Source organism: Mastomys coucha, unplaced genomic scaffold, assembly GCF_008632895.1.
Source record: "Mastomys coucha isolate ucsf_1 unplaced genomic scaffold, UCSF_Mcou_1 pScaffold13, whole genome shotgun sequence".
Lineage (NCBI taxonomy): Eukaryota > Metazoa > Chordata > Mammalia > Rodentia > Muridae > Mastomys > Mastomys coucha.
Genome location: NW_022196895.1, coordinates 84,672,273 through 84,695,204, shown reverse-complemented (window position 1 = coordinate 84,695,204; position 22,932 = coordinate 84,672,273). Strand labels below are relative to the sequence as shown.

Sequence of the window (22,932 nt, the reverse complement as noted above, 5' to 3'; positions counted from 1 at the left end):
AGCTAGGTTTCCAACACCCACATCAGGCAGGTCACAAAAGCCTATAGCTGCATACCCAGGAAATATGATTCCTTTTTCTGGCATCCTAAGACACATGCGTTCTCTCTCACGCGCATACACACACGCACTCTATGCAGTCACAATAAATAGAGCTTAACAACCCAATATAAGGTGAACCAATATATGCATGTCCTTAGCAAATGTCTTTTATCATGTGTTCTTATATGTGCTTGCTTTAGCAGAACATCTTTTCACTTTGTCTGCTTCAGCAAACTGTTCCTTCATGTGTCTGCTTTAGGAAAACATCCTTTCAGTTGTGTCCACTTCAGGAAAGCATTCTTTCATGTGTTTACCCCACCATCTGATATAACTGCCTCTCCAAAGAAATCAGAAGTTTCCATTTCATACAGATACCCTGATACCTAAACTATACAAAGATCCAAAAAAGAAAGAGAACTTCAGACCAATTTCACTTATGAATATCAATGTAAAACTACTCAATAAAATTCTAGCAAACTGAATCTAAAAACATATCAAAAACATCATTCACCAAGATCAAATAGGATTCATTCCAGGGAGGCAGGGAAGGTTTAATATATGAAAAACCATCAATGTAATCCACTATATAAACAAACTCAAAGGAAAAAAAATCAAATAAACATCTCATTAGATGCTAAAAAGGCCTTTGACAAAATCCAACAAGTCTTGAGGAGATCAGAAATTCAAGGCACATACATAAAATATAATAAAAGGAATATACAGCAAACTAATAGCCAATATCAAATTAAATGGAGAGATACTTGAAGCAATCCCACTAAAATCAGAGACAAGACAAGGCTGTCCACCCTCTCCCTATCTATTCAATATGGTACTTGAAGTTTTAGCTAGAGCAATTAGACAACAAAGGAGATCAAGGGGATGCACACTGGAAAGGAAGAAGTCAAGTTATCACTCACTACTCCTGAATGATATAATAGTATACCTAAGTGACACCCAAAATACTACCAGGGAACTCCTACAGCTCCTTCTTAAAAGGGGGAACCAAGTACCCATGGAAGGAGTGGCAGAGATTAACTATGGGGCAGAGACTGAAGGAAAGAAGCCAGCCTCAATATAATTAGTTATCTCCTGAGAGGCTCTGACAGTACTTGACTAATACAGATGTAGAGGCTCACAGCCATCCATTGAACTGAGTACAGGGTCCCCAGTGAAGGAGTTAGAGAAAGGACCAATGGAGCTGAGGGTCTGCAGCCCCTTAGGACGAACAACAATATGAACTAACTAGTACCCTCAGAGCTCCCAGGGTCTCAACCACCAACCAAGGTCTGCACATGGTGGGACTGATTGTTCTGGCACCGCGTGTATAGTGGAGGATTGCAAATTCGATCATCAATGGGAGGAGGGGACCTCGGCCCTGTGAAGGTTCTGTGCCCCAGTGTGGGGGAATGCCAGGGCCAATAAGCAGGAGAGGGTGGGGTGGCAGGCATGGGGAGTGGGGAGGCAGCTGGGGTTTGTTTTTGTTGTTTTTGTTTGTTTCTTTGTTTTTTTAGAGGGGAAACTGGGAAGGGAGAAATTTACATGTAAATAAAGAAAATATCTAATAAAAAAAAAGAGAGAGAGGGGGGCCAGGTATAGGGGGCAAAGGAAAATGATGTAAAGTAAATTAATTAATGGAAAATACTGTGAACAAGAAATTGCTAATATTGATTATTTAAATATATATGTTACAAATTGTATTTGTGTTTTATACACAAACATGTTTAGACATATGTCAAATTGTTCCTCTTTTCAACTCATGTACAACATAATTCTGAAGCTGTATTTATAAGTTTAAAAGCCATAGTAAATAATTGAGTGCTTCATACTGAAAAAATAAAAAATAAAAAATAAATAAATAAATAAATAAATAAATAAATAAATAAAAACTCCAGAAAAGTTGATGCATATAAAATTGACTCAAAGAAAATAGTAGCACTCCTTTATACAAACAATAAATGGGCTAAGAAGAACATTAGGGAAAGAACACTTCACAATAGCCGTAAATAATATAAAATATCTTGGTAAAACTCTAACCAAGCAACTGAAAGATCTGTATGAAAAGAACTTCAAGTCCCTTAAGAAAGAAATGGAAGAAGACCTAAGAAGATGGAAAGATCTCCCATGTTCATGGATCAGCAAGATTAACAGTGAAAACAGCCATCTTACAAAAAGCAACCTACAGATTCAATGCAATTTCCATAAAATTCTAGCCTAATTTTAACAGACATTGAAAGAGGAATTCTCAACTTCATATGAAAAAAAAAGAAAAGAAAGAAAGAAAAACAGAGGAGCCAAAGCAATTCTGAACAATAAAAAAAACTACCAGAGGAATCACCATCTTTGACCTCAAGCTGTACTATAGAGGAATAGTGATAAAATTAGTGTATTAAGACAGAAACAGACAAGTTGACCAATGGAATACAATTGAAGACCCAGAACTAAACCCAACACACCTATGGACACTTGATTTTTGACAAAAAAGCCAAAATCAAACAGTCGAAAAGGGAAAGCTTCTTCAACAAATGGTGCCAGTATAACCAGATGTGTGCATGTAGAAGAATTCAAATTGATCCATATTTATCACCCTGCATGAAATCAAGTCCAAATGGATCAAGGAAATCAACAGAAAACTAGATACACTGAATCTTACAGAAGAGAAAGTGGAAAATTGCCTTAAACACATTGGCATAGGAGAAATGCCCTGAACAAAACACCAATGTCTCATGCTCTAAGATCAACAATTGATAAATGGGAACTCATAAAATTGAAAAGCTTCTGGAAGGCAAAGGACACTGTGAGTGTGACAAAACGGAAATATACAAATTGGAAAAAGATCTTCACTCACCCTACATTTGACAGAGGGCTACTGTCCAAAATATATAAAGAACTCAAGAAGTTAGACTCCAACAAACCCAATAACCAAATTTAAAACTGGTATATAGAGCTAAATAGAGAATTTTCAACAGAGGAATCTCAAATGGCCAAGAAGCACTTAAAGAAACGTTTAACCAGGGAAATGCAAATAAAAAGGACCCTGAGATTCCACCTTACACCAATCAGAATGGCTAAGTCAAAAACTCAAGGGACAGCACATGCTGTCAAGGACCTGGAGCAACAGGAACACTCCTTCATTGCTAGTAGGATCACAAACTTGTACTCTGGAAATCAATCTGGCATGTTTCTCAGAAAATTGGAAATAGTTCTACCTTAAGACCCAGCTATATACCCAAAAGATGTTCTACCATACTACAAGTACACATGCTCTACTATGTTCATAGTAGCCTTATTTGTAATAGCCAGAAGCTGGAAACAACCTAAATGTTCCTCAACTGAAAAAAAAAAAATGGATACAGAAAATGTGATTCATGGAATTCTAATCAGCTATTAAAACAAGGACATCATGAATTTTGTAAGAAAATGGATGGAACTAGAAAATATCATCCTGAGTGAGACAACCCAGACCCAAGAGCACATGCATAATATGTACTCACTGATAAGTGCATACTAACCAAAAAAGTACAGAATACCCATGATACACTCTACAGACCCTAAGTTAAACAAGAAGGAAGGCCCAAGAATGCTTAGAAATCCCACTTAGAAGGAGGAACAAAATAATCATGGGAAACAGAGGGAGGGAAGGTCATGGGTGAGAGAGGGAATGGGGAGGGACTAAGGGCAGCAGCATCAGGTATGGAGGGAGACAGGAGTGAGGCCCAGAGGGACAGAAGAATGAACGGAAATATGATGCTGCCAGAGGTGGGGGAACCTCTAGAAAATCCCAGAGACCTAGGATGGAGGGTACTCCTAGGAATTAATGTGGGTGACCTTAGTCAAAATGCCCAACTGTGGGGATATGGAAGGTATAGAGACCACCTCCAGTAGTCCAACCACCTACAAAGCTTTTGACCCAAAACTGCTCCTGTCTAAAAGAAATGTAGGAACTAAAGGAATGACAACCAGTGACTGACCCAACTAAGAATCCATCCCATTGGTGGCACCATTCTAGACACTATCACTGATGCTATGTTGTGCTTAGACAGGAGCCTAATATGCTCTGACAGGCTCTACCAGCAGCTAACTGATACAGGTGGACATCCTCACAGTCAAGCATTGGGTGAAGGTCAGAGACCCCAATGAAAGAGTTAAGGGAGGGATTGAAGGAGCTGAAAGGGACTGCAACCCTATAGGAAGACCAACAGTATCAATTAACCTGGACCCCTGGTAGCTGCCAGAGACTGAGACTGAGCCACCAATGAAGAGCTGGCCCCGGAACTTATATAGCAGAGGGCTGCCTTGTCTGTCCTCAGTGGGAAAGGATGAACCTAATCCTGTAAAGAAGTGATGTCCCAGGGTGGGAAGATACACAGGGGTATATACTCTCTCAGAGGTGAAGGGGAGAAAAGTTCCCCCCCCCCCGATGGGGGGAAAGAACTTTTTGAAGAGGGACAAGGAGAGAAGCAACATTTGGGATGTAAATTTAAAACATTTTTTTTTTAAATATACTCTGTTGATAATCTTCAAAAGCTAGCAAAAGTAAGTATGCTAACAGAAAAGAAAACAGGATCACATTTTGGAGTGGTAAAAAGTAATAAAGACACATGTAAGGAGTGTCTAACCTAGAAGTAGCCACCATTATCTTTATCTCCATAGTGTTTCCTAGTGTTTACTGAGGAAGAAATGCAATGGTTGTATATAATTTCCTGTATATTATATAAAGAAAAATGACATATATTTTCAAGTTCCACATGGACATAAAATCAAATTCAACACAAGATCTTGATTATATCCGAATTTTTAAAGAGTGAAAAATTATTTCTAAAACTTATTTTCAAATGGTTGAAAATAGAGATTATATGTGGAACGGCATGTGAACAATGACTCAGGGCTGAAAGGACACTGACATAAAGCTTTTCCGTAAATTTGCAGGAAACTGAAGTGAAAAAGTGATTAGAGCTGTACTCATGGACCCTTCAAAGAATCCCACTGAGGAAATTCTGGAGGTCCTACCAATAAAGAGACTGAAACAATTATAGACAGCAACTTGCCCTTTGTGGAACAACAGTTTATTCATCTAGAAATAAGACAAATTCTTTACCTTCTAAAGACTGAAACAGGCAAACTGAAGACTGGTGACAAAGAAGGCTTATTAGAAAGATTATCGGACCTATAAAAAGAAGGAAAAATGAAAACTGAGTAGGCCAAAGTTCTGTAAAGTACAGCCCACTCCATTCTTAGTGCATTTGAGATTATAACTAAGTCTAACACTCTGTATAGTCAAGTCTTTGCTATCACCTGAAATGAAAGTAAATTGTATTTTTGTTTGTAGTTTCATATAATAAGCACTCATATAACAAAGTGGATATACTAGCAAGTGAACTCTATGACCCCTAGTACTGATGCTTCTTAAGGTCATATTAATCAGATACTATCACTTTAAACATTTTCTACTCTTTTAAATAATAATTTTTAAAGCACACAAAGATGAAAATATGTACTAAAAACAAATCCAAGATAAAAATCACTATACTAATTATTTTTTAAAACTTTATACTTAGTTATGCTCAAAAAAGTAACTCAGGGTAAACCTTTTTGAATCCATGGGTTTTTTAAGTATTTCTTAGCCAAACAGAAGAGCATAACACATGTGTATGCATGGAAAGAACTCAGTGTGCTGCTATAGGAGTGCATCACACCTTAGGTAACCCAGGGTAAACATACACCAATAAAAATCCTTATCTCTCACCACGTATCCATTCTTGATACTTCATCAAACAATAGAAGACAAAACAATGCCCCGACTTCAGCCACCACAGTACAATCTTCATGAAGTATCAAGGAAACTGAGGGAAAAAGGGAATGCAACTTCATAAAATATTCAACTTTAAAATGTCTCAGCTTGAAAGAAAAAGAAATATAGCAATAACCCAGAAAAACTGACATCTAAAACACAGTCTCTCAAGTGTGAGAATTACCAGGAAGGCATATAAAGCAATTCCTCAGTCTCTATCAGTAATATGCATCTCTAACACATTCCCAGAAAATGCCGACAGTGCTGGTCCAGAGTCACAGATAGAGACTTGTTCACTAAACACTGTCCACCCACAGGTGATCTCAGCAAAGAGATCCAGGTCAAGTTACATAATTCTAGCTGAAGTTTTCTCACTAGAGAGCCTTTATAATTTTGGATCTTAACAATAAACATGGTCCTAGGACTTAGACTTAAAACTAAAAGGTTGTGCTTATGCTTTGTTATTTTGTCTTTTGTAGGATGCCGTCCCGCAGCTCCTACCTGCGTGGGTTTCCACGAACCGGGAATGTGAGGGACCTGTAGTATGGGGGAAGCAGAGAAAAGGAGGCACACACCAAGAGACGTTCCTCATCAAGGTGCACTTTACTTAGTGACGGGAGAGGATTTATACTCAAAGGCATCACAGGTAAGCAATTGGCATTTAGGTGATAATAAGACATCAAAGCTCAGTATGGATACAAAGGAATCCAGGAAGGGGAAGAAAGATCAAAGAATCACGGCTTCGAAAGAAACAGGTATCTGGTTCTCGAGTCATTTGCATGGGCTCCAACCCCCCAGCGCGCAGAGACTAGCTGTCAACTTGTAGTTTCGGTTTGAAAATCTCCGAGAACACAACAGGGCTTCCCACAGTCTTTTACTCATTAGGAGAAGATGTGGGTGAAAACATCCTCTGAGTCAGCAGGTAATAACACTAGCTCTACCACACACGAGTTCAGAAGCCTAGTCAAGTCCTTTACCATAAAAAACCCTCATCTATTTCTGTACACTTCTCATTGTTTGAAAACTAGGAAATCATAAGCAATTTGAAATAGTAGTTGTACCATCACGCAGGAATAATACCAATACAGAATCTTAAATTTATAGAAGCACAAACAAGAAATCTGTATTTTAAAAATATATTTTTCTTAATTGTGCAAAAAGGTAAATATGTAATTAGCATAAAAAATACAACCTTAAAAGTAAGGAAATAAGAATCATATAAAAATGAACTAATGTGAAAATGACATTTCCCCTCAGTAGAGACAGAATGTTTTAGAGTATATAAAGAGTAAAAAATTTCTGAAATACAACTGACTATATATAGTGTTAAAAAGGATTTGGATCTTTACCTTAAATTTAATTTCCATTAAAATATTTAAGCTTATTGGAGACTTTAAATATAATACAAGTTCATTTCCTGTTGTATTTTTAAATAGCTTACGAACCAGTAAGGTTGCATAGGATACTTTATATATCCTTAGTTTTCATTTCTCCCCCATCTAGTCTTTCCCCCATCCCCCTGTGCAATATCTACTTAAACCTTTAGTTCCCACGCCAACCCACACCAGTTCCCTCAGATCATATGAGTATACTCCCTCATTTTATCTTTTACTTAGGTAGCAAAACTTCATGCACATTTTAGTTTGGTTATCTTCTCCTCAACAGCCTCATTTTCTCATCCCTATTACTCTACAACCTATTTGAACTATTATTTTTATCTACAAGAAAAATTTTAAATGAGACTCTCCCAGTCATAGCAGATCTGAAAAGAAATTGGCCCAAAGAACTTAACTATATTCCAGAGTAAGGGTAGCAGTTCTAATGACAGTGCATGCATAAGATGATAGATGATTTTTGAAAATATAAAATCTGAGACAATAAAATGACAATACAATGCTCTTCTTTAGGGATAGTAAAAAAAACAAAAACAACAACAAAAAAAAAACAGATGATGAAAACCTATAGAGTTTTTTTTATTTTATATAGCTATTTACTGTCTGGAATTTTGCAATGGGGATATGTAATTTGTTATCATTTAAAAAAAAACAGATAAAAAAATTTGGAGTTCTCCTACCTCTACTACATATCTGGTGTTATGACTAGGCCGAAGCTCCCAAGTGCCTGGGAGACCTTGATTTCCTCCCTCTCTTATGGTAAAATGAATACTATCTTGTGGGGTTATGGGAGTGAACCTGATAGAGGAAGAAGTGGGACAGAGAACAAAGTGCCAATGGCTCCTGCCACTCCTCCAGGAATCCTGATCAGATGCACATGGAACATGATCTATGATAGCTCCCAGCACACTGGTGAATCAGAGCAAATGACCTGAGGTCAGGGAGATGGCTGCTTCCCCTCTTCACAGGAATGGGAATCTCCCAAGGTGATTGATCCCCTCCCCTAGAGAGTGGGCAAGTGAATCACACTCAGCAGGACAACATGTGTAATGCCCCTGATTAGCTGAAAAACTGTACTGAACAATGAAGTTAGATCTGCACCCTGATGCTGATCTCAACCTAACCCTAACTCTAACCCTAACCCTGAGTACAAATCCCAGGAATCTTCATAATCTCTGCCTCCATTCCCCCTCCCCTACTCCATCCCTGTTCCTACTCCTATCCCCACACTATTTAACTTAGATTCTATCCCTGTAATACAGTATAAGATTCTGTCATAGCAAGTTTATAATTCAAAACAGATCTTTGCAAGGTTATTTAATCATTAAAGCCTGACAATCAATTTTCCATGATAGGACAGAATAATATCTAAAATACATGTTCCCATTTAACAATCTCTAGCTGCCCTCCTTACATCCTTCCACTTCCTCTTCATTTACGCTCCTTCAACTTCCACTGTTCCTAATGAGCTAACATGTGGAACATGATCTTCTTCTGTTATCAGGAAGTTAGTCATGTCTATCTGAACTCCCATGCAATGCTCAATTCCCGGCTTACATACCATGTTTCCTAGAGCATCATCTAAAACTTCCCTAACACTAATACACTCAACACTTCCTCTGGTACCAGGAATCCCACTTTCAGGTGTTATTATGCTGTACTTTTAATTACTTATCAAAGACTTTGACTCTCCAACAGACCATTTGCCATGCTTATAACTAATAAAAGGGCCTACCACTGCACCTAGAACATAAAATGTGCTTCATAAATGCTTACAGAGAAATAAGGTTTCATGGCAGAGTAGCAGGTTAAAAATGAAAATTTCCCTGTATATACATGGCAGAGAACAATTGCTAAAAAATACCAAAAGTAACAGCTTATTTTGCCATGAAAGTGCTTTTGAAAGTTAGGGGTGTGGCTCACTGGGACAGTACTTGTCTAGAGCACACATAACCTCAGCTTAATTCTAAACACCATCCCACACATGCAAAAGTACTTTAGTATCTGCTTGATACTCATAAGTGCTGTATTTGAATAATTTTTAAAAAATATTCAAATGGAAGACTAAATGAAATTAAAGAGGTTAATAAGATAATTATTAACATGAATAAAAACTTGGAAGCTAGACACAGTGGAACACACCTATAATGCTAGCATTCAGAAGGCAGAGACAGGTTGATCACTTCAAGTTCAAGACTACCTTATAGTAAGTTCTAGTCAAAAATGGCTACACAGACACCCTGTCTGAAAAACATAAATTTGAAAAAGAAAGTAACAAATGAAAAATGAATGTTTTAAAAGAGGAAAGATGAAATCAGAAGTCTATACTTGCTATTCCATCAGGTGATCACTACATAAAGATCTATAAAAAAATCTCAAGGCCCACTAATACAATTTTATGACCTTAAAAATGAAAGGTTATTATTTTTTTTAGCCTGGTTTGGACTTTCACAAACGTTCCTTAAACTGTGTCCTACTCATTTTGTAAGCAGATTGTCACTGAGGGGAAAATGTTAAAATAAAATGTAAAATAAAATTATTTTACATTATATATTCTAATATAAATCTCATTTATCTCACCAATGCATAACAGGTCACAAAATAGAAATATTTGACCAAAATGCCTGTTCAGAATAATTAAAAGCAGTGAGGTAAAGATAGAGGAAACACAGTGCTTGTAGAACACTGTGCTGCTGGTCAGCCTTAGGTGGGAACCAAGGCAGCCTCTGCTGGATCTGGGGCGGCAGCACAGACAGAATCTAAGGGACTTGTGCTCTCTGCTCGCCTGTCTTCAGATCCCTTTGCATAATACACTCATTCTATGTTCTGTTCCTCTAAAGAACCCTGCCTCATACAAAAATACCAAGGTCTGTATTAAAAGCAAATGTTAATAAAGAAGATAAATCCATATTTTTCTATCTAAATATTATTAAAATCCAATCAAACCTTGATTTATTTTTTAAAAGCATATTTTTAAAATGTTTCTCAAAATTATGTACATAAACAGATGCTCAGAGTAAGTCACTCAGTGTGATAGAATTGGGTCTCCAGTCTCAATCCCAGTCTGATGTCATATGCAAATGCAAAACAAAGGTGCAAGTGAAAACAGAGATAGGACACAGATATAAGGAAAAGGAAGAAAAAGCAGTTGACCTTGCTCTTCACAAACAATGCTTGCCATATAAGTAGTAAACTCCATATTAATTAGGAGGTGCAGAGACCTATCCAAGCTCACTCAGCATTTCTCAGCTGCTGCGTACTTAGGCAACAACAGTAGAAAGGGTATTTCTGCACATGTATTAAGTGCTTTTCAAGAGTACTCTTTCAGTTAGTTATAAACAGCTATATTTTACTACAATGGGAAGTAACTTTTACCTCCAGTCAGAGGATGAACACATAAAGCTACATATGGAGTCCTTCAGGCACTATTTACTCACCTCTGAGTAACAGGGTCAAGAGAGAGGCCTGCTGTGACAAGGAAACACGGATAACTGGGTCAGCATACAAAACCTTCCTCAGGAGTGTGAGGCATGGCTGAATCAAGCATTCTATAACCTGCCAGTGGGAAACGAGATAAAATATACCACATTATTTTATTCCAAGTTTAACTCCTATCTCATTAAATTATATGAAACTAAAATGAAAAGATGTTAAATATTATGTTGTTAAAATTACATTAAGAGTTACTTTAAACATGGGGCTGGAGAGATGGCTCAGTGGTTAAGGAGCACTGTCTCTTCTTGCAGAGGACCCAAATTCAACTCCTAGCACCCACAGGGTGGCTCTCCACTGTGTATAACTCCACTTCTAGGGAATCCAGTGCCCTCTTCTGGCCTCTATAGGACCCAGGCATACACATGATACACAAGCATACATTCAGGAAACCCTTATACCTGTAAACTAATGAATATTTTAATTTTTAAAAATTACTTAAAAATAAAAGCAACACTTCTCTTTATAAAACTAAGCTTAGTTCTCCTTTACAAACATTTTTTAGAAATAAAACAATGTTAAAAAATCAGATGAGTGGGTATCCCTTTTGAGACTAAAAATCCAAGTATTCTCTCTAAATTCAGTTCCAAACAAATGAAATCAACCTATTGGGCTACAGACATAGCACAGCAGGGAAATCACTTGCTTGGCAAGCAGAAGGACCTGGCTATGATCACAGGCATCCTTGGACAATCTCAGTAGAGTAGACCAGAACTTGGTGGGTGAAGAAAGACAGATTCTGGGGACCCCTAGCCAGCTAGCCCCACAGAAACCCTGAGTTAATTACAGGCTCAATGGAAAACCCTTTCTCAAAAATAATATGGAGAGGGAAAGAAGATATCCAATTTCACTTTCTGGCCTCTACACATCCATGCACAGGCAAGTACACCTACATGCATACACCATACAACACATGCATACACACACACACACACACACACACACAGGCATGCAGAAATAACCTCATTTTACAAAAAAAGTCATTCTAAAACAAATGTCCAAACTTTATTGTCTTACCTTGCCATCTTGACTCACGAATTCATTTAAATATTGAATAATCTTCTCAACTAAGCATAACTTTTTCACCACAGCATGCATTTTAATATCTACAGGCAAAACAATTAAAAGTTAAATAAGTGTTTTGTAGCTTCAAAAACATTTTGAGTGGGGCGGTGGTAGCGCACGCCTTTAATCCCAGCACTTGGGAGGCAGAGGCAGGTGGATTTCTGAGTTCAAGGTCAGCCTGGTCTACAGAGTGAGTACCAGGACAGCCAGGACAACACAGGGAAATCCTGTCATGAAAAAAAAAATTTTTTTTGAAATATATTAAACAATTATGCACACAAATTTCTAGCTACTAAAACTAGGGTATACCTAAGGCTGAAATTAGAAGACAAAGTATTTTTAATGATCTGTTCACTGTGGAAACATGTAAATTACAAGCAAATCTGGCATCTATTCCCATGATGAAGGAGGCACAGGGAGAGAGGAAAGTGGTGGGAAAGGGGAGAGGAGAGGAATGGGGTTAGGGCGGCAGAATCGGGGGTGCAAAGAGACCCAAAGGGCCAGGAAAATTAATAGAAATCTACAGCTGCCAGGGGTTGGGGGCTGGGAGGAAAATTTAGGAAGTCCCAGATATCTGAGATGGGGGAGGCTCCCAGAATTCAATGCAGGTGAAATTAGTCAAGATACCTAATAGTGGGGACACAGAGCCTGAAGAGACCACCTTTTGTAACCAGGCAGGGCCCCTAGTAGACACAAATCCACCCACAAAACTTTAGACCCCAAATTTATCCTGTTTAAAAGAAATGCAGGGACAAAGATGGAACAGAAACTGAAGGAACGGCCAACCATTAACCGGCCCAACTTGAGGCCCATCCCACAGGCAAGCACCAAGCAATGACATTATTAATGATACAGAGATGTTATGCTTGCAGACAGGAGCCTAGATAACTATCCTCTAAGAGGCTCAGTCTACTAGCTGACTGAAACAGATGCAGGTACCCATAGTCAAACATTAGACAGAGGTCGGGAACTCTTATGAAGTAGACAGGAGAAGGATTAAAGGTCCTGAAAGGGATGAGAACCCTACAGGAAGACCAACAATTAACCTGTTCTTCTGATAGTCTCAGAGACTGAGCCATCAACCAAAAAGCATACACAGGATGGACTGAGGTCCCTGGCATATAAGTAGCAGAAGTACAGCTCAGTCTCCATGTGTGTCTCCCAAAAACTGGAGCACTTGGGAGATGGGGGGTGGGGAGGTGGTGTTATTCCTAAAGCTGTAGCCTGACTGAAGAATCAATTCCAAAAACGCTGCCTTGTCTGGCAGTCAGTCAAAGTGGATGCTCCTACCCTGGCAAATACTTGATGCGCCAAGATGGGGGGATACCCAGCGGAGCCCACCCTCTAAGAAGAAAATGGGAGAGAGAAAGGGGTACGGTCTCTGTGAGGGGAAGAAGGGGACAGTGCTTAGTGTAAATGTATAAATGTATGTATAAATAAATAAATAAATAAATAAATAAATAAATAAATTTTAAAAATTAAATTAAGACTGAGTTCTAGAACGGCCAGGACTACACAGAGAAATCTTGTCTAGGAAAACTATAAAAAATTTAAAAAACAAAAAATAAATAAAATTATAAAAACTAAGAAACAGAGTATCCTTCCGGTTTCTGTGCCATAGCTCTCCATACCCAAATCCAGCTGGGAGAGAGCTGACCCACCAGCAGTGCTGACACACAGGCTGACAGGAGGGACAAGACACAATAAGAGACAGCAAGACCAGCTAACACCACAAATAACCATATGGTGAAAGGCAAGTGTAAAAATATAAGCAACAGAAACCAAAGCTACTTGGCATCATCAGAACCCAGTTCTCCCAATGCAGCAAGCCATGGATATACCCCAACACACCGGAAAAGCAAGACTCTGATTTAAAATCGCATCTCATGATGATAATAGAGGCCTTTAACAAGGACTTAAATAACTCTCTTAAAGAAATACAGAAAAGCACAGATAAACAATTAGAAGCCCTTAAAGAGGAAACACAAAATCCCTTAAAGAGGTACAGGAAAACACAACTAAACAGGTGAAGAAATTGAACAAAACCATCCAGGATCTAAAAATGGAAATAGAAACAATAAAGAAATCACAAAGGGAGACAACTCTGGAGACAGAAAACCTAGGAAAGAGATCAAGAGTCATAGATGCAAGCATCACCAACGAATACAAAGATAGAAAAGAGAATCATAGGTGCAGAAGATACCATAGAAACCATTGACCAAACAGTAAAAGAAAATGCAAAATGCAAAAAGATCCTAACCCAAAACATCCAGGAAGTCCAGGACCCAATGAAAAGACCAAACCTAAGGATAATAGGTATAGGAGTGAAGAATCCCAACTTAAAGGGCCAATAAATATCTTCAACAAACTTAAAGAAGAAAACTTCCCTAACCTAAAGAAAGAGATGCCCATGAACATACAAGAAGCCTACAGAACTCCAAATAGATTGGACCAGAAAAGAAATTCCTCCCGTCACATAATAGTCAAAACACCAAGTTCACAAAACAATGAAAAAATATTAAAAGCAGTAAGAGAAAAAGCTCAAGTAACATATAAAGGCAGACCTATCAGAATTGTAGCAGACTTCTCACCAGAGACTATGAAAGCTAGAAGATCCTGGGCAGATGTCATACAGACCCTACGAGAACACAAATGCCAGCCCAGGCTACTGTACCCAGCAAAACTCTCAGTTACCATAGACTGAGAAACCAAGATTTTCCATGACAAAACCAAATTTACACACTATCTTTCCACAAATCCAGCCCTACAAAGAACAATAGATGGAAAACACCAACACAAAGAGGGAAACTATACCCTAGGAAAAGCAAGAAAGTAATCTTTCAGCAAACCCAAAAGAAGATAGCCACACAAACATAACTCCACCTCTAACAAAAAAAATAACAGAAAGTAACAATCAATTTTCCTTAATACCTCTTAACATCAATGGACTCAATTCCCCAATAAAAAGACATACACTAACAGACTGGATACATAAACAGGACCCAGCATTTTGCTGCATACAGTAAACGCACCTCAGTGACAAAGACTGACACTACCTCAGAGTATAAGGTTGGAAAACAATTTTCCAAGCAAATAGTCCTAAGAAACAAGCTGGAATAGCCATTCTAATATCGAATAAAATTAACTTTCAACCAAAAGTTATCAAAAAAGATAAGGAAAGACACTTCATACTGGTCAAAGGAAAAATCTACCAAGATGAACTCTCAATCCTGAACATCTATGCTACAAATGCAAGGACACCCACATTCATAAAAGAAACTTTACTAAAGTTCAAAGCACACATTGCACCCCACACAATAATAGTGGGAGACTTCAACACCCCACTCTCAGACTGGAAACATAAACAGGACCCAGCATTTTGCTGCACATAGGAAATGTACCTCAGTGACAAAAATAGCACTACCTCAGAGTAAAAAGCTGGAAAACAATTTTCCAAGCAAATGGTCCCAGGAACATTTACATAATAGAATACTACTCAGCTATTAAAAACAATGACCTCATGAAATTCGCAAGCAAATGGATGGATCTAGAAAATATCACCCTGGGTGAGGTAACTCAGTCACAAAAGAACCCACTCGGTATGTACTCACTAATAGGTGGATATTAGGCAGAGTGTGGAATATCCATGAATTATTTTAATTCTACACAGTAATTTTTTCTCTATATTTTTTCATTTCTTCTCTTTCCCAAATAGTTTACCTCAAAATAGTTAGACATCTCCACAAACTAATATATAGATATGGGTTGAACATGAACACCAGTCTATTAATAAATTATTTTCATTCTCAAGTTATTAATAGGAAATACAAAATGAAATTTTAATGTACTATATATTTCTGAAAAAATTTAAGCATATATTCAAATATTAGAATGTGTAAAAGAAATTTTAAGAATTTTATACACATACAGACACAGATACACACAGATGTTACTAGAGCCAGAAACACTAAATTTGTTACAAGTATTGGCAAATAATTTACATGCAAATTTTCTCCTCTATTATCACTAATAAAATCACAGGTATTTTCATACTATGATATAACTATCATTATAACTAGCTCTATTACTAGCCTTTAAAAAGTGAATTTCTAGTAAACACAGTAAAGGGTATTTTCAAATTCTACTTTTGTAATGTTAGTAATATTGAAGTAGTATCCTAAAAAAAAGTTCTTCAATTTTTAACCAAAATTCTCCATTCATTCATGAATCTAGAAGCGGGTCTATAGGCAGGCCAAGTTGGTCTTTGAACTTATCCTGTGGCTAAGAATGACCTTGAACTCCTGGTCCTCAGGTCTTCAAGACCTAAGAACTGGTATTCTTAGGTGTGTACCACCATACCCAGCTCCTTCTTTCCAGATTTTTGAGATGATCACAGAATCATTCTGCCTCAGCCTTCTGAGACTTGTGATTATGGGTGTCATGCCAAGCTTCCACATATTTGGAGCCTATTTTCTACAGTCTATATTACTGTCATTAAAACCAGACACCCAACAGGGTTACATGAAACACAGAGCAATGTCCTAGTTAGTGTTACTACTGCTGTGATAAAACATCATGAGCAGAAACAAGTTGGGGAGGAAAAGCTTTATTTGTCTTATACTTCTACACTGTAGTTCAACACTGAAGGAAGCCAGGACAGGAATTCAGACAAGATAGGAACCTGGAGGCAAGAGCTGACTATGGAGGGTACTGCTTTTTCAATGGCTCCTCATAGCTTGCTCATTCTGCTTTCTCATAGAATCCAGGACCATCAGCCAAGAGATGCTACTCCGTACAGTGGGCTGGGCTCTCACACATCAATCATTAATTAAGAAAAAGTCTTACAGTCAGATCATATTGAGGTATTTTTCTCAATTGAGGTTCCTTCCTCTTAGATGACTTTAGCTTATATCAAACTGTCATAAAACTAATCACCACATGCAATGTTTCTCCAAGATGATCATTTCTTATCTTTTAGCTATATACCCAATGATGAGCTAGCTAGATATTACAGCAGTCTGGTACTGAAGTCCTTGAGGAGCTTGCATACTGTTTTCCATATGGCTACACTCCCCTATCAGTAGCATAAAAGGTGGAGACTGAGCTCCTGTCTTGTCCAACCTTGACAGTAGGTGCTTTTTGGTTTTGTTTGTTTTGTTTTTTCTCTTTTTGATAGCAGACATTCTAATTAGTATGTGATTTTGAGTTATAGTCCTATAATAATTAGTGGTGGGAAACATGTTTTCCTATACCTGTGGCCACCTATATGCCTTCATTTATAGTGTCTACTTTGGTATTTAGACAATATTTTAGCTGGATTATGTCTCAATCAAAAAAATAAAAAAAATGAAATAAAAAGGAAAACCAGAAATATGCTGTTTATGAATTTTCAAACTATCATCTCATTCCAGGGTTCAATAATCTCAGGATAACTGTGGAATACTTACCATATGTCTTTTCAGTATATAAATGCAAATTAGCTTTTTTTCAGAAGCACTAAAGTACATATCAAAGATGAGGAAAAATTAAATACTAACAAAGACTGGAAGCTTATACAATAGTAATAGTACAAACAAAGCAAACAGTATTTTTTTTCTAGTCTATTTTTAAACCATACACATACTCTTTTTAAACAATAGGCCATACATACACATGATTACAATGCACGTTTTTTATTTTATGTGTATGAGTGTTCTGTCTGAATGTATATTTGTATACCAACTACATGTTGTATAGCAACAATCAGTGCTCTGAGAACACAAAGGCATTATATCCCCTGGATCTGGATTTATGGATGGTTGTAAGCTGGTGTGGTATGGATGCTGGGAACCTAACCATACCCATGAACTGCTCTGCAAGAACAGTAAGTGCTCTTAACCACTAAGTCATCTCTCTAGCCCACAATGATTTCTTTTTTCTGAGCAACATGTACAAATCAAAATTACCATATACCAATAAATTTTAAAAACATATAAAACTTTATACTCATAGTTTCATTAATATTCTACAATATATTCGATAATTTGGTAATTCCTCCAAATGGCATGCTGTAGATCAAAGAAGACCTTGGAAGACAGAAAGATCTCCAATGATCATGGATTGGTAGGATTAACATTATGAAAATGGCCATCTTACCAAAAGCAATCTACAGATTCAATGCAATCCCTATCAAAATTCCAACACAATTATTTACAGATGTAGAAAGAGCAATTCTCAACTTCGTATGGAAAAACATTGACAATGTCCTTAACAAGCAAACTTTTTGTGAAGAACTGAGTAGTAAATGTCACATGTAAGGGCTATCACACATTCTTGAGTCTTGGTTTTAACAATTCCAAACATATAGAAAGGCACTCTAATCTTCAAGGTTAAAAAAAGTCAGAGGCTAGAGCTGGCCTATGAACAGCCAACTGATAACTAAGACTACTACACAACAATTTCAAATTCAAGGTGAGCAACAATCACTGTCCAAAACAAAACAAAACAAAACAAAACCCTCATTACCTTGCATTATCACAGCTAGTTGCTCTGCAGCTGACTTTCTTAAAACAAGATCAACATCATCTGAGGTGAAGATTTCATACACCTTTTTAACAGTCTCCAACTGAAAATCAAAAATATACATTTTCACCTGCTTCCAATTCCAATAAAATTTTACAGTTCATGCCCTAAAAACAAAAGCTTGCAGTCAACTTACTTAAATAAACATTTATATGTAAATTTGTAACAATGACATGTTAGAGAAACTTAAAAAGAAACAACCATGATGTCCAAATAACCTTCTCTTTTTTAATGAACATAATTGCTAAAGGTCATAGGCCATTAATCATAGAAATATCATAGAAACCTTCTAGGTTTCCTAGTATGCTACACCAGACTAACCTGAGAAAAGCAACTCAGACTCATAACTCAAAAAGATTTTCTCTCGATCCTGCAAATCCCATGGTCTTCTTCTTTAACCATCTCTGCCACTGGACAAAAGTCCAGTAGTTTTAACAACCAGATTGGCTTACTTCAAAGCCAGAGTCTGAGATAGCAAGGGCAGCAATATAAATAGAACAAAAGCAACATTATTTTTTCTTGGACCCTCTGCTAAATTGTATTCAGTGGTGGTTAATCTCAGCTGTCAGCTTGACACACCTAGGAATAGGAAACTTCATTTGAGGAATTGAGTCCATCAAATTAGTCTATAGGAAAGTCTATGGAGCATTTTCTTAATTGCTAATTGACACTTGAGGGCCCAGGCCACTATGAGTGGTATATCCCTAGGAAGGTGGGCCTGAACTGTAAGAGAAAAAATACCTGAACTTGATCCTGGGAGCCAACTATAATCAATGTCTATCCATGATTTCTGCTGTAAGCTCCTGACTTGGCTTCCCCTGATGATGTACTAATCTGTAAGATGAAATAAACTCTTTCCTCTCCAACACAAACACATACAAACAAATCTTATATATTTTAAGAAATTAACTGAAAAACTAAAAAACATGGCTGGAGAAATAATTCAGAGATTAAGAGCATATGCTACTCTTCCAAAGGACTTGAGTTCAAACTCCAGAATCCATATCAAGTGGCTTACAGCCATCTGTAAATCCAGCTCCAAGGAATCCAATGCCCTCTTCTGCCTTCAACTGGGCATTGTAGTAATAAGTATATATACTTACATACTCATAGGTTTCTTTTTTTTATTTAATTAGAAAAATAAAGTAAAATTCATCACAAAAGTTCTCACTGTATTCAAGTATAGTGCGTTTTAGACACTCCATGAATAACTAGTATTTCCAGCACATACAGTCAGTTAAAGAAAGTATAATCCAGACGGGCAGTGATGGATCGCACCTTTAATCCCAGCACTTGGGAGGCAGAGGCAGGTGAATTTCTGAGTTCCAGGCCAGCCTAGTCTACAGAGTGAGTTCCAGGATAGCCAGGACTACACAGAGAAACCCTGTCCATCCCCCACCCCCCAAAAAAAAGAAAAAAGAAAAAAGAAGGTATATTCCCTGACAGGCACTCAAGTGATACCTGCCCAGTAAACAAACACATCCAGAAGCTAGATCAGTACAGACTAAAACTAGCCCCAAATTAGCCCTCTCCCTTCCTATGCACACACAACCTGAAAAACACCACATAAAATACATGCTATATAAATATGTCAAATTACCACACAGTAATCAACTCAAAAGTTAAGATTACCTTAATAACTAGTTCTCTTCTGTCATCCAACTTAAGGTCAATAGGTCTTTTCACAATAAACAAATTAGTAACTCTGGAGAGAACTCTAGCATCTATGAATGGGCGCTTTTTATCAGCCCCTTCTTCACTGCTAAGATGAGATGCTAAAAGTTTTAATGCTAGTGAACGAACCCTAAAAACAGAAGGTATTTTAGTCAATATTTTATGTTATGTAAATAAATATCTATAAACAGGCTTAGAATTATATGTAATTATCATAATAAAGTATGAATATCCATATATATATTGCCATTACTAATATTTTCCTGTTTCTACAAAAAAACTTTCATATAGACCTATTTTCATAAAGTCAATATTGTTTTATGAAATAACATCAGAAACTCAGGATAATTAATAAGATCAATTGGGTAGACTCACAGAGATTAAAAAAAACAATCAACTTCAGGAGGTTAATATCCATGTCAGATCTGTGGCCCCTAATGCCCAAGTATATAACATAAAGATCTCTTAAACACAGGAGTTTGAGAGAAGTCCTGGCATCATAGTGGTGATAAAGCCAGTCTAAAAATAAACCTGCAAGATGTGGTAGTTTGAAGAATGGTTCCCATAGACTCATGTGGGGCCAGCGAGTAGAATATGGTGGTTTAAATGAGAATGGCCCCCAAAGGCTAATGAACACTTGGTCTGTAATAGGTGGAACTATTTGAGAAAAATTAGGAGGTATGGTCCTATTAGAGGAGTAGTGTCACTGGGAGTGACATATTCCCCTCACCCCACCCAGCCTCATAGTTGTGGATCACTAGTAAGCTCTCATCTGCTTCTTTAGGACCACAACTGCTTATCTACTGCCAGACTCGACACCAAAATCGTCATGGTCTCTAACCTCTGGAATCATGAATCCCAAATTAAGTGCTTTCTTTTATAAGTTACCTCAGTCATGGTATATTGTCACGCTGATAGAAAAGTAACTAAGAAAGAAGAGAAAGAAAGGAAGAAAAGAAAGCAAGGTTTATACATTTGCCTAACAATGTTGCTTGTTCCTTTCTTCTAAAGCAAAGATATCTATGCAGAAGCTGAGATTTAGGGAGTTTCAAGCCCCATAAAAAGCCAGAGATCAGAAAAATAAACCATGTTTTGGTGTATGTTCCTTTCTAGTATATGAACTTGCCATGTTTTTAGGTTTAGTATTAACTGCCAGAATCCAATTATCCTAATACTTATCTACTTTTTCAACTACACTTATATACTCTGTAATAATATAAAATTAGTCCGTATACAGGGTTCCCAACTTGACTGAGTTTATAGATGGAATAATATAAAATTAATCTAATGAAGAAAATAGCTAAGTTAAACTATGCTAAGTTCATTGTTCTTCATTATTCATTAAGTTCAAAGATAGTTCAGACCTTGTACATGGATCCTGTTGAGTCTTTGCTTACTAGAGATCTTGGGCCCTGTGATGTTTCATAATCTTCACTGTCAACTTGCCTAGATTTAGAATCACCACAGAAATATCTCTGGCATGATTATAAAGGTGTGTCCAAAGGTGTGTTCACCTAACTGTGAATGGTACCATCCCATGACCTATGGATATGGATGGGATAAAAAGAAATTGAGCTAAGCACCAGCATTCTTCTGTCTCTGCTTGTTGACTACTTATGTGGTCAGCTGCTCCAAGCTCCTGATGTCATACATACCTCCCCCACTATAAAAGACTGAGACCTGAGACTGTAACCTTAAGCTGTGAGGTAAAACAAGTTGCTTTTGTTACGTATTCTGTCACAGCATGAACAAAAATAACTAATACAATCTACCTAAGAGAATAACAAATAATAACACATCTACCTAAAAGAATAACAAATAGCAAATTGTATGTTGCCTCATCCAATGGAGGTGCTGGTTAAGAGAAAAAGAGCACAGGACTAAATCAATAAACACTAGAGCTTCCCAGGGACTATGGCATACTCATAGAAGCCAGTCCCTGAGCAGAATCCCATTTGTTCACTTAGTGCTTTATTTCCACATACTTCTTTACCATCTGGGGCAAACAAAATTTTTCTATTCTCAAGAGAATGTCTGTGACTAGACAAATGGGTCAGAAGTTAAGAGCACTTAGGACACAGGTTAAGAGTTCTATAGGACACCGTTTGATTCCAAACTCAAGCCAGGCAGCTCACAACTGCCTTTAACTCCAGCTCTAAAGGGATCCAGTATCTCTGGACTCCATGGGCACCAACAAACAGATATGTACACGTATATACCCATCATTAAAAAATAAATAAAATATTTTAAAGATTTCTCAGGCTAGAGGAATGGCTCAGCAAGTAAGAGCACTTGTTGTTCTTACAGAGGACTGGTGTTCATTTGCTAGAATCCACACAGTGACTCACAACCATCCTATTTCCAGTACCAAGAGATCTGATCAAGACAAACACCAGGCACAGATGTGGTACATAGAAATATGTGCAGGCAAAACACCCATATATATAAAATAAAAATATATAAAAATTTTAAAATAAATTAGTTAAATCAAAAAGACTGATCTTCCTGTATTCTTGAATACTCTTCATCACTACCTGACTTTAAATTCCTCTTCTCAGTGAGGGGAAATGCATCCACGAGTAACTACATAAAGGAACAGAGAAGACTCCTGTTCCATTGAATAAGAAAAAAAAAAAAAAAAGAAAGATAGATGATATCCACACCAATGATGGTCAAGAAAAGGGCTCCTTTCAGCTTTTACAAGTAATAGCACAAAGCAAATGAGATTAAAGCACCTCAGGAAAGTAGTCAATGACTTTACACTGCTCACTTTTACACACAGATTGGTTTTCCAAGGTAATGACACAGAGCCACCTTCCTTACTTCCGTTCTTTAGTTCTGTTTCAGATTCATATAATTACTACATTCCCCTAGGATGCCTCCATTAATCTTTTTTATTCAAAAGATTACATTGTACTC

General features: G+C 37.3%; 1 protein-coding gene across 7 annotated transcripts in view; it reads right to left on the bottom strand.

The window, feature by feature from the left end:
- The window catches only part of Rttn (rotatin), a 186,230-nt gene that overhangs the window by 108,400 nt on the left and 54,898 nt on the right, over positions 1–22,932 (bottom strand). For all 7 annotated transcript variants that reach the window (XM_031366214.1, XM_031366216.1, XM_031366219.1 and 4 more), the window contains 6 exons: positions 19,972–20,143; positions 18,283–18,382; positions 11,731–11,819; positions 10,659–10,776; positions 5,783–5,879; positions 5,135–5,203 (listed from right to left, as the gene is read on the bottom strand). In XM_031366214.1, the coding sequence (XP_031222074.1) occupies positions 5,135–5,203; positions 5,783–5,879; positions 10,659–10,776; positions 11,731–11,819; positions 18,283–18,382; positions 19,972–20,143 (645 nt within the window). The remainder of the gene's footprint in view (positions 1–5,134; positions 5,204–5,782; positions 5,880–10,658; positions 10,777–11,730; positions 11,820–18,282; positions 18,383–19,971; positions 20,144–22,932) is intronic.